This window comes from Cheilinus undulatus, linkage group 23 (genome assembly GCF_018320785.1).
Source record: "Cheilinus undulatus linkage group 23, ASM1832078v1, whole genome shotgun sequence".
NCBI lineage: Eukaryota > Metazoa > Chordata > Actinopteri > Labriformes > Labridae > Cheilinus > Cheilinus undulatus.
Window position 1 is genome coordinate 19263604 of NC_054887.1, and position 13378 is coordinate 19276981.

Sequence of the window (13378 nt, forward strand, 5' to 3'; positions counted from 1 at the left end):
CAGCATCATGTCATCCACCAAGACATTTCCTGTAATTTTAACAATCAATAATTGTAAAAACTACATCTCTGTATAGGACAGGCATGTAGGAGAAGAATCTTTACCAAAACACTCCAGAGGAATTTGGACAATTTGGACAATGTGTAAGAGTTTTACTGAGTTTTTTCTGAGATAAATGGCATGGAATTACTCAATATGGGTGAGTTGAGTTTAGTTTTAAACCAGGGATAGCAAAGCCAAGAGGTGTTATGGTTTTAGGATCTGTTAGGTCTGCTGGTCATCCATCTATTTCCATCTGGATTTTGGAGGTCAAAGATAAATGTTCAATGTTCATGTTCATCTCTGGCTTGTGGAATAGAGTGAATAATTTGAGGAGTTTTGTACTAACAAATGTCCACTCTGACTCAAGTTACCTTTAAGACTCTCGAGGTCAAATGTTGCTATAATGTTAATCTCTGGCTTAGGAATGGGATAACTCCAGAATGCTTTGAGAGATGTTCTACAAAGGTCAAGGTCATTTGACCTTGTGCTCAACCCTTTCTTGTGAATGCAATATCTCAAGAATGCTTGGAGGGATATTCTTTATACTCTGGCATGACATGATTTGATTTTGGAGGACAAAGGTCAAGGACATTTAGCCCTTACCTGTGAATATTGTATCTCCAGGTTGCCTTGAGAGATTTTCTCCTAAGTTTGCACAAATAACCACTCTGACTCAAGCATGATCTGAATAGATTTTGAGGCCACTGGTCAAAGGTGGAAGTCACTGGACCTCATGTTCACCCCTTGTTTGTGAATAGGATATCTCAGGAATGCCTTGAGAGATTTTCTCCTAACTTTGCACAAATGTCCACTCTGACTCAAGCATGAACTCAAGAAGATTTTAGAACATAAATTATCAGTGTAAAGTTGTTGGCCCTAAAGTTTACATGGCCTGTAAATGGGTTATCTCAAAAATGATTTTAAAGATTTTGCACAAATAGAAAAATGTCCATTCTTACTGATCTGATCTGATTCCGTGTAGCAAACGTGGAGGTTGTTCGACCTTGTGGTCACCCCTTCTTGTGAATAGAATATCTCGATATCACTTTGGATTCATTTTTACACAAATATACACTGACTCCAGCATAAACTGATTACATTTTAAAGGTCATAGGTCAAAGTTATTAGCCCTGGTGTTCATTCCTTGATTGTGACTGGGATATCAAGAATGCCTTGAGATATTTTCTCCAAACTTTGCACAAATGCCCACTCTGACTCTTGCGTGATCTGATTCGATTTTTAAGGTCAAAGTTGTTTGCCCCCATGTTCATGCCTGCCTTGTGAATGGGAATGATTTTAGCGATTTCTTCAAATTTGGCAGACATTTCCACTGTGATGCACAGATGGATTGATGACATTGTGGAGATTAAAGGACTAGGTAAATTAGCCTCATGACCATCCTTTGACTATAAGATTTCAATGTTTAACACTTCCACAGAAACCAAAAAGCCATTCTTTCTATTTTTCCTGTGAAAAAAATAGTCCTTTTTCATCTTTGTCAGTAAGTATATACAGATAGGTACACTGTACAAACTAAGTAAGACTTTTACTGTCTCACTTTGATAAGTATCACTAGTTGAGGCTTTGTCCAGTAAAGGTAATCAAAGGTAAACAGTCTCCCTAATCGCTTCAGATTCAGACAATAAAAGCATGTTTATACAAAATCATTCATCTCATCCCTGATGCTCTTGTTTGATTTGTTTGTCAGACAGATGCATCAGTATTTCCTTCAGTCTGGTGAAAACTAAGGCTGTAGCTTTTTAGTTCTCTAAATTTTTATCATATAATTAAAGTCTTGAAGAACTATTAAATTCAGTTGCAGCAATTTTGTATCTTTAGTTTTAATCTATCAGATTGGTCATCAATGGATTGCATATTTTATTTTACCCACTGATTTTGCAGTTTTAGTCATATTTTTCTTAATTTTGCTTCAGTGAGAAAAAAAGAGAAGCAAAAAAAGTCTATTTGAAAATCTCAAACATGCTTTAAAGAACATCTCGCTAACTAACCATGAACTCTGAAGTCCTCCACTTTTGCCCTGAAGGTTAAAACAATCTCATCATCCAGACTGTTTTAGAAATGCTGTTGACTCACTGAGGAGTTAACTTTGCTTACTGCATACATAGAAGCTAAACTCCTACACACAAACACACATGTAGGCACATGTCCTCATAAGAACTTTAAAACTCATGCATCAGTACCACCCACAACAGCAACACTGCGCCCTCCACACATATGTAGTCCAGGGGGAGCGTGGTGCATCCTTAATGAGAGTGCAGGTTGATTTGCATGGGTTAAAACAGAGGAATTTGATCATTTTTTAATAAACATTTCCAGGTTTTGCTGAGGATGGATTCATAAACGACAAAGAGAAGTAGTGCAGAACTACTATAGAACAACACATTGTTAGATCACAAATGAGGAGGGCATGACTCTTCAGGGTCCGTCTATAAATGTGTTGGTAGAAGCTCTGATTCAGGTTTTGTGCCAGCCTCACTGCAGGTCCTTCTATATTTTTCTCTTTCTCTCAAGCACACACAAGAAAATTTTCCCCCACACACTTGCACTGCTGAAGTGACCCAGGGGGAGTCAGTGTGGTCGGCAGAATGTGGACTATGTTGGTAAAAATAGCTCGAACCATCCCTGGAATACTCTCAGGCTTAAAGTAGGCCTTGGCGTTATTTCTTGATGAAATAGAGGGATGACACAGAGAGACTGAAAGACAGAAGCTGAGATTTAAGAGTAAGAGAGAAAAATGTATTCCTGATTATCGGGCTCTGCCCCACTTCCAGGAAAGCTTCCTAATTTGGCCACAGTTCAAGTTTGACTTTGAGCAGGAAAGAAAGTTTCAGTAAACATAGCACTTGCAGCTGAATCCAAAAATAAGGAGCTCTAAAAATGTTTGGTTTCCCATCAAACCGGCTTCTTCAGGAGACAGATTAAGACCAGAGAGAGTATTGACTGGAGTGCCTAAAAGCTACAATCTTTCTGATGGCTGTCAGGGGGTGAATGTGTAATGTATTATGTCCAGAAGTCTGAGAAAATGTCTACATTTTCTTACAGTCCTGATTCTCAAAACAGGAAATATTGCAGAACATTTCAAGGTCAAATGTGACTTATGAGTAGGAAACACTGTGGACCATGGACTGGGAGACTAGGCAGTAGTTTGTCGACTACTTTTTACTTGGAATTCACAAAGAAAAAGAAATTCCTGAAGATGGCACGAAAATTGGCTGCATGTTAAAAGCGCAACTTTGAGGTGAGTAAAAATGGACTTACTGAGGTTGTTTCACTGAAAACCCCCCTCAGTAAGGAAAGTAAGTGACAGGTGGATGAGGGCAACGCGACCAACGAGCTGTAAGTCTGTCCCACATCCTCAGGCTGAGAGCTAAATTACTGCTCTTTGGCTCATAGATACACAAACTCAATATAGTGAAAACAGGGTATTAAAAGAGCAACACAGCTGCACAGACACTACATTGCTGAGTAAATTGGAAATGTCATGCAATAGGACAGTTAAAGTCTTTCCTTTCTTAAGGAGAGTCCCAAAACACAGAAGCGATATATAGATCAGATTTTACAGTACTTTTTTACAAATCTGCATCATCATATTACTTTGGCAAAGTTAACCTTAAATAATTGCAAGTAAAGTGTCATGAAAAAGTATTTGCCCCCTTTCTGATTCCTGATTTTTTCGCATATATATCACACGTAAATGTTTCGGATTATCCAACCAATTTTAACATATCACAAAGACAAAGACAAAGACAGTCATGCATATCTTGAGTGGATAAGAGTGGAGTGGTGCTTCTGGCATGCACCGGACGGACCAGAGTGCAGTTGTGGAACTGCAAAGATTGACAAGGGAGTGATTTTCTCCAGAGTAAGCTTGTCTTCAAAAGGAGTATGCGTTAATTAGGGGTAAGATATTAAGACCCAAGAAAAGACACTTTTGAAGATGTGGACGTTAATGCCACACTAAAAAGGGAGTCATTAAACGCCAACTGCTGGTTTCACCTGAGTTATGCATATTATAATGTCAGACGGAGACAGACAATGATTGCTCAACAGTTGCGATATCAGGACCACAAAAAAATCTAGTATTTTTGGCATAGATAGCTTAGCATTTATGTCACTCCACATGTATACAAGGTCTGGTTTTTCAAGTGGGCAGCTTGGGTTCAAATCTGACCTGCAGTCCCTTTTCTAAAAGTCAACCCCCTCAACTCCCGCCACAGTTCTGTCTCTATCTGCTGTCCTATCTAAAATAAAGGCAAAGGCCCAAAAGTAAATCATTAGGTAAACCACTTTGAGGCTTCAAAAAGGCTAGCTTGCACTATACTTCTACGACAGGACGCCCTTTTTGCCATTGAAGCTGCAGCACTGAGGCAGCTCTATGAGCATCTATCATCATGACTGCTTCAAATGTTGTCAAGTGTCACTTTGTTATGAGAAAAGGAGAGCCATGCTGAGAGAGGATGCATAGTAAGAACAGAGAAAGATGGACTAAAAGATGAACGGGCCAAGAGAAAGCAGAGCACAAATGCTGCTCAGCACAGAGTAAAATTAAAAATGAGAGGAGAGGGAGGATGAGTTACAGTGAAGAGAGAGTGTCTCTATGTTTTTATGTATATTAAAGATACAGGGTGTGTTTGCGTTTAACCCACATGCCTTCAAGAGTAAAAGAGCATGTATTTGTTCTCAAAGAGGGTGAGATGAAAGATGTAACAGCTCTTCTGTAGCTCACCCTTGGGTGGTGGTACATGCAACACTACACAGTGTTGCAGAATAATGTTAAGTGGTGCAAAAACATCTATAAATACAGCGCGTCCTCGGGCCACAGCAGTTGTTAGCAGCGAAACAGAAGTTAACTTCAGTAAAGTGGAGGCCGGCTGGATCTGTGGGCTGAAACGGAGCTAACGTGTGAAAAAAGCTGTGGTGTGTTCAAGGTTAAGCCTTAACGCCTGCTGCCTTTGTTTGGTAAGTCTAATATGTTTCCATTGCGAGTTTCACACAAACTGTTGTAACCACTCCTCCTACAATACAACAAAACGCCCACTGTGATCAGTGATGGGCCACTTCACACCTACGGCTCACTCCTGTGGAGTCTGTTCATTCATCTGTGTGGAGGATGAGCGCAGGGTGTTTTAGTTTTCAACTTTTATACAATCTTTTGTGGAGTTTAAGGCAGCAAACTTGTAGGAAAGAGAAAGGGATCCCTTACCTTCGAATGCGGGGAGGTTTGGGAGGAGGCGTGTCCCATCTCTCATCATCTGATTGGTGGCTGGCTTTGTCTGGACTGCTTTCCTCCTGGTGGTACAAAGAGAAAAATAAATGGTAAATGGATTTGAGCTTGTGTAGCACTTTTCTGGTCATCTGTCAAAATCAAAGTGTTTCAATTTTTTTCAATATTCACATCTGTTTACTCCACATTCACACACTGATGGTGAAGGCTGCTATGTAGAGTGGCCATCAGTATTAACTGATATGAATCCAAAATGAAGGACGCTTTCTAGGAACGAGTCATGGGGAGATCAATGAAGGTTAGCAAAGACACGGTCCATCCTAAATTGAAGAAATTAATAACTTTATTTTAAACCTAAATAAAATACCCATAATTGCAACCCCAATTCCAAAAAAGTAGGGACACTGCGTAAAATGTAAATAAAAACAGATTGCAATGATTTTCAAACCTCGTAAAACCCATTTTATTGTCAGTAGAAAATAAACAAAAACTGAGAAAGAAACAGCAATGGCAGCAACACATCTCAAAAAAGTTGGGACAGGGCAACAAAAGGCTGGAAAAGTAATTACTAATGAAAAACAGTTGGATTTGCACTTTGCAACTAATTTGTTTAATTGACAACAGGTCAGTAACATGACGGGGTATAAAAGGAGCATTTTAGAGGGGCAGGGGCTCTCAGAAGTAAAGACAGACAGAAGTTCACCAATATGTGAAAACCTGCATCTAAAAGTTGTGGAACAATTTCAGAAAGCTGTTCCTAAATGCAAAATTGTGATGACTTTGAATATTCCTCCATTGACAGTACATAATATCATCAAAAGATTCAGAGAAATCTCTGTTTGCAAGGGACAATATTGGATGCTGGTGATCCTCAGGCCCTCAGGTGACACTGCTTTAAGAACAGGTATGACTCTGTACTGGAAATCACTGCATGAGCTCAGGAAAACTTTCTGAAATCAGCCTGTCAACACAGCTGCAGCGACATCCACAAATATAAGTCAAAGCTGCATCATCCAAAGCTATTTTTAAATGAACTGAGGCAAAATGGAAAACTGTTCTGTGGTCACATGAATGACATTTTTGAAATTCTGAGGGACCATCCAGCTTGTAATCAGCGCACAATTAGAAGCCTGTATCCCTGATTGTTGCATCAGTGCCTATATGGTATGCGCAGCTTACACGGATGGAAAGGCACTATCAATGCTGAAAAGTAAAGAGAGATTTTAGAGCAACATACGCTCCCATTCAGGGAAGGCCTTGCAATGCTAAACCACATACTGCATCCATCACAACAGCATGGCTTCACAGTAAAAGAGTCCGAGCGCTGAACTACTTTCACCGATACAAAACATTCATGAAACGAAAAATTCGGCAAAGAAGACCCAGGACTGTTGAGCAGCGAGAATCCTACATCAGACAAGAATGGGACAACACTCCTCTAACAAAACTCAAGCAAGTGGTCTCCTCACTTAGCAGATGTTTACAGAATTTTGTTAAAGGAAGAGGGGATGCTATACAATGGTAAACATGGCCCTGTCTATTTTATTATAATCTTTGTGCGAATGCAAACCTTGAAATGTTGGTGTGTATGTATATATATTAGCATACATGGATAATACTGCTAACCACATATATTGTTACTATTATTACTTGCATTGTAGCCATATAGAAGAAATAAAGACTGACTGATTGAATGGCATGCTCCTGTAGGTATACTGATCTTTTATATAATGAAGTAGCCTCATGACTGGTAACTCTAAACAACTATCAGACTGCTAAACAGAGATCTTATGGATTTAACAAATGCTGACTAACTTTAAAATACGTGCAGGCCACATTTACATAATCTCCATCCATAGTCTTATGTTAGCTCTGTGTTCAGCTGCAATAAAATTATCCTTTGAGACTACTCCTACTTTAGTGATCAGACTGGTATTTCTAGTCTGACAGAATTCCAAATACAATTTTCTTTTTGCTTTGAGCCGTATCTGCTTCTGTGCACCAAAACATGCACTAATACAGATTCACTAATTCAGTGGGTTTTTTATATATATCCTGGGATTTTCATGAACGCCAAAAAAAAAAAAAGCCAGTTTCAATGCAACATTATTTTCCATGTATGCTTTGAAGGCTCATCCCCCAAAAACTTGAGGCTCATCTTTCTCCGCTCTGCTAACCCTTTCTTCTCTCCTTCATAATTCTCCATCCACTGTTGCACCAGAACCTTCACTGAAGGATCTAAATCGTTTCTGAACGGAGCTCTCCTCCATCCTCTCTTCCTCTCGGCCCTCCTCCTCCTTCTCTCTCCCCCGTGACTCATTAATTCAACTCCCTCTCAACTCTGATAATGAGAAGATGACGGGACAGTTTCAGCTGTGAAGAGGGGGCGAATCAGGCCACTTCAGCTTCATGTATCCGTATAGGAAGCTAGCTTAAGCACACAGAGCTGTACATTGATGTGTATTGTGAGAAAAAAACTTGGTTGGGAAAACCTCAGACGAACAATGGCGCCTGCGTGTGAAGAGAACATGATGTGGGATGCGTGTATGTGGAGGTTTATTGTTCATTCTGCCATTGAGAGCACCTATGTGGGAGTTGGAGTCAGTAACAATGGCTGACTGGACGTGAGTCAGTGTATGGACTGAGTCAGAGCAGAAATCTGATCAGACTTTTCTGACAGATGATGACAAAAGCAAAAAGTTGTGTTCACTTTATCTCCTTCTACGTAATTCTGAGCGCTCAGGTTAACTGGAACAGAGCAGGATTTCTAGGTCTCTTCTGATGTAAACACGGTTGCGTGTGTTTGTGTGATTGACCCTCACTAGGGTCTCCCTATCCCAACGGATGCATGTCTATTCTCAGACTCCAAGTGCATTCTGGGAAAAATGGGGTGATGTCATCAGAGCTTCCTAAGCAGGAAGTCAACTCCTGGACTGCTGCCAATGGGCTCTCACATCATCCCTGTGTCCTTTGTGTCTTTGGGGTTAGTCAGATTGAAACACTATCTCATTGATCTCTCTCTTTTCTGCCTTTCTCATGTTTACAGAATAATGTTGAGGATTACAGCCGTTAAACTACCTTTCCAACAGAAAACACTTTTTCCTTTAGCAAGTAGGCAGGGAATACAAACCAACTGCAAGAATCTGCTAATTAATGCTATTTCTAAAGCTACTGTGAAGAAGTCTTGGCTTGTTTTTATTTTTGGCACCCCCTGTAGACAAAGCAGTACCATCTGATCTTGTTGTTTATTCAGTCCTTTCAATTAGTAAGTGGTGTTTCATAGCACAAATATTAATCTTTATCATTTTCTTTTTTTCTGCATGCTGGTAATTGCTTAAAGGGATATTTCTGTATTTTTTAAGTTAGGTTGTATAAGGCAGTAGTCGTGGCAGTATTCTCTGGAGTTTTCAGTGTACATCATCCCTTTGAGCAGATCGGGCAACACTGTAAAATTAAAATGTATTTTTTATGGTAAATTACTAACCGCTGTGGTTGCCAAAGCATTACAGCAAAAAATAATGATACATGTTTTCATACAATAACGATACGAAATCATCAGCACCACTGATGCAGTTAAGGTTTGTGTTTGCTAACAAATTTTACTCTATATGAATTTTTACAATAAAAAAAGGGTTTTTTTGTTTGTTGCAAACAATTAACAAGAATGTACCATAAAACAGCCGTACTAAAATGAGTTTTTTTTCCTTGTAATAAAGCTGTATTGTACTGTCCATACTGTTTGTTGCAAAATCTGTGTTTTTAATGTAAAACTCTTAATCAAACACCAAGCTTCACAAAATATTCAGTGGTACTGAAATCCCCTCACCGTATAGGGTCACCACCAAGGAAGGTAGGCTATACAGCACTACAGACAGGTACAGCTGCCCCTCATAATTTATTGAGTTTTAGGTAACAATGGGTCAAAAAATAATGTTAGCTCAATTGTATGCTACAAAAAACACATTTGAAGACTTGTATATTTCAACCTTAAAGCCCCTGAGTTTGGCACAGTTTTGTGAGGCAACCTCTTCTGAAGGTTGCCTCACAAAATCGTGCCAAACTCGGGGGCTTTCTGGTTAAAAAATAAACTGCTTCAACTTTTTTCAATATAGCGCACAATTAAGCAAACTAGTTTTCCCCCAAAAACTCACTAAATTATGCAGAGCAACTATACCCATACAAAGTTTGTGAATTTAACGGGGATCAAAGACTTTGGGGTGAAATGGCTTAACATGTATACAACAGTTGCATAAAATGAAAGGAAAACACTTGTAACATCACATAAAGTACTTCAAGGTAACTTTAAATTCCTGCCTATCAAAGTTGTGTCAACTCAAGCAACTTGTTTAATTGTAATGCTCATTCACTTTGCTAGCTGGTGCTGTTGTGAAAAACATGTCCTAGTTCTTTGGTCCTGAATCTGCAGTCCACCTGAAACTGCAGCAACTTGTTTGATATCAACGCTCCCCCACTTCGCTGGGTTGTGCTGTTGTGAAAAGCCATGGGTCCCAGTTCTATGGTCCTGAATCTGCAGTCCTGAAACTGCAGCCTACAAGCCTGCAGATTTGTAATATTGCCTGCTGCTGCCTCAGTACAGAGTGAATGTACAGTTAATTAGTAAATACTGATGAACACACTACAGAGCAGGCTCCACCATTAGTGTGTGAATGTGGTGTTAATGTCAAGCTGGAGTTACTTTTGTTTTAGGGGAACATTAATCAAGCAGACCAGTTAAAAAAGCAGCAGGCTGATAGCTGCTGTGAGAATCTTGGTTTCATTTTACCTATACATATGACATCTATAGAACATTATGGATATTTAATTTACTACATCAATAATATGCATCGTCCCACAACTGAAGGAAAACAGTTTTATAAGCTTCTTTCTTTTATAGTAGCCTGGATTGTAACTGTAACCAACAGTTTGAGCCTTTTAGCTTCAAAAGCAACGATTTACACATTTTTAACATCTGCCACCTGCTATTCAAGCACAAGACTGGATTTTTAAAAAAGGTGCTCTGTCTTTCATTTACAACTCCAGCAAGGGAGTACTCAAGCACCAAAAACTATTCTTTATCTCTGGGGTTTTCAAAATGTTTTTTGCCAGACCCACACCAAGGATCAAGCCAAAATTTCAACACACATCCACTTCATATCCATCCCAAAAAGCCTCTGGAACATAAGTTAGGGTGTCTTTAGTTGTACAATTCCCTCAAAACACACCAGTGTCCCCCAGCTGCTTTAACTGGGTCTCAGCTTTTCTGAATAGGTGGTTTGTGAATAGTGAGTTAACTTTTAGGACTTTTTTGCACTTGAAATGCACTAAACAGGAGAGCAGGGGTAATTAAGGACACTGTATGTGGTGCATTTGTAATTGTGTTTGGGGGCAAAGGAGGACAGTGTAAAGCAACTCAGAATGAGGACAGTGCTGACTGGCAGAGAAAAGGTTTTTAGGCTCTTTTTCAAACAGGTCTGACAGTATGTGGTCCACTGAGACGTCTCTGCTTAAGAGAGATCGCTCTCTTTTGGCTCAACCTCGTTGACTCTGTATAAAGTTTACTGAAGGCCTTTCCTCCTTCACCCTCCCCTGTGACTAATTATTTGTGTTTTTTTCCTCACTCTGAGCGTGTTACTCAGCGACATCCTGTCTTTCTTTAACACCAGGCGGCAAGCACAATATGTGTGTGTCATACCATGCCATCGTGTATCTGCGTGTTGGTGGGGCTCTCCAGTAGCTGCAGTTGCCTCTGAAAGAGCTGAGCGATCGCTTTGTGAACCAGCTCATACTGCTCCTGGAAGAGACGGACAGAAGGAGCAGAAAAAACACAGAGTTTTAGCAAATCAGTCAAACAGCTAAATTAAATTCAATGTCACCTAAAACACATTATTTCTACAAGGTTTGTAAGGTTCATGCTGATTAAAAACACTAGAAGGCTGATGTACCCGGATTTAATTAAAATGATTTTCCTGCAGTAAGTGTATTAGACCGTTCAGGAATAACATTACAGTTAATCTCTTCCAGCAGAATTTAAACCATGTCAGGTTAATTCTATGACTTATCTAACAGGCCTCTCAATGTCAGGGCATGTGCGTGGGAGGGAGCGCAAAAACAGCAACAAAAAGTCAGAGTATGCTGGCTGCTTTTTAAGCTAAGGCACTTTGATTTTTTTCAAAATGTATGCAAATGTGTCTGAAAATTAAAAGTAAAGCACAGAAGAAAATCATAAGGCAGCAAATTGAGAAAGAAAACACGCTCAAGAGAGAACTGCAGAGAAGCAAACTTAACCTGTTGTAAATAATGACAGGAATGTGAAGAGCTCTGCTAAATAGGCTCCATTTTTAACAAAGTGTACAGCAAGTTTAACAGGATTGCAGAGGTTTGAAATTTATACTAAGAAATATTCTAAAGGGGTGTCATGAAAAACTCAGGGTAGTCACAGATTTATAATTATGATTACGTAAACCTCATAAATTCTGTTGATTTACTCCCAAAACAAAGCTGAATAAATACATTGGTAGTAACTACATTGTTTACTAAGATGGATGACTTAAAAGGACTTCCCAAGAGCAATCAGTCATCTTAAATCTGTGAAAAATAAATTCAAATGTTCTTGTCGGCTTGGCAGGTAAAACAGGCACGGATACACAGAGGCTACAGTCCTACTCTCCTGTCCTGTCTAAAGCCATTTTCATAACTGCAACTCTAAAATTTCCAGGGAATTTCAGGTTTTCCTTACCAGAGAATTCCCTGACTTGACTCCACACTTATCCCTAATGGCAGCAACTTTTACTCATTTTACCTTTCAGTCAGCGGGAAGCAGGGAAGGGGGAAACACTAGAGGGCTAGCTTGGATATTTCAGGGAAAAGTCAGGGAGAAAAACTCTCAACACTTCAACTTTATTCTTAACATTTCAGCATCATTCTTGAAGTGACCAGTACTATTTTTTCCTTCATCATGGCTTTAATCCCGTTTTGTAGGGTTGTACAGTATATTTCCTTATTAGCAGTAACAACATGAGAATATGGAAGACAAACTTAAGAGACTATGGTTGAAAGAGGTCTGATACATTTCTTCACAGAGAATAGATTTGTTCTGTGATAAATGAATAAGTGTGACAACTTCTGATAATTTTTGCAGTTTATTTCAATAAAAATTAAAATTTTAAAGGTCTTAAATGTGCAGCGTGTACCCTGGATTTAAGGCTATAGCAAACAAATGCATTCTTCTCAATTGGAACCAGCAAAGCGCTCCAGCATTTAACTGGTTCAAATACATTTTTGAACAAACTTTACTTTTGGAACAGCAGATGTATTACTTCAAAGATAACTGGGATGTCTTTTTTGACAATATAGAAGCTTTTATAGATTTCTGACTGTACTAACTGCAGAGCTAGATGTATTTCAGACTTGTATAGAGAGAAAAAACATGTTGCAAGGACAATTTCATTTCCTTTTATTAACCCAATTAATGCAGTTCTTACCTTTTTATCTGTTTATTGACTTGGCCTGTTATATGTTAAAGTTTGAAACCAAAACAAAAATTTGAAAAAAGGAAAAACTTCACTGCAGCAAGTACACAAGGAAGCGGCTACAGGGCGTAGTCAAAACGAGCTTCAAAATTGCAGGCATCACCCTGAGTGATTTGACTGATTTGTTCACGCCAATTTGATCTTGGATGAACCAGAAAATCCACTTTCAAAAGACTTTTTTGGAGCATCCATCTAGTCGCAGATATGTCCTTATGTCATGGAAGACAGAAAAACAGAAAAATTCCTTTATCTGGACTGCCATTAGCTGTTTTTTAGCCTATGTACAATTCATTTATCAGGGATTTAATTATGCACTGTCATTATTATTGTGTCTTTGTGTTCATACTTTTTCTATTTATTCCTAAGGTTTGAGGAATGGTTTGTATGGTGCTGTTGGCTGTGAAGCAAATTACCCCTCTGGGATAATAAAGACATCCTCAGTCCTTTATTCAGTTTTGAGTAAGGAGAACGTTATTAACAGCAAAGACAGATCATTGGTAGTAAATTAGTTTATATCCTGTGGCCCAGGTTCCAATCTGGATTGTGGCTCCCTTCCTACATG

At 39.1% G+C, this 13378-nt stretch overlaps 1 protein-coding gene across 3 annotated transcripts in view; it reads right to left on the minus strand.

Annotated features, from left to right (window-relative positions):
• The window catches only part of ptpn12 (protein tyrosine phosphatase non-receptor type 12), a 64358-nt gene that overhangs the window by 15992 nt on the left and 34988 nt on the right, over positions 1–13378 (minus strand). For all 3 annotated transcript variants that reach the window (XM_041780511.1, XM_041780509.1, XM_041780510.1), the window contains exons 11-12: positions 10980–11078; positions 5267–5352 (exon numbers count right to left, since the gene is read on the minus strand). In XM_041780511.1, coding sequence (XP_041636445.1) covers positions 5267–5352; positions 10980–11078 — 185 coding nt within the window. The remainder of the gene's footprint in view (positions 1–5266; positions 5353–10979; positions 11079–13378) is intronic.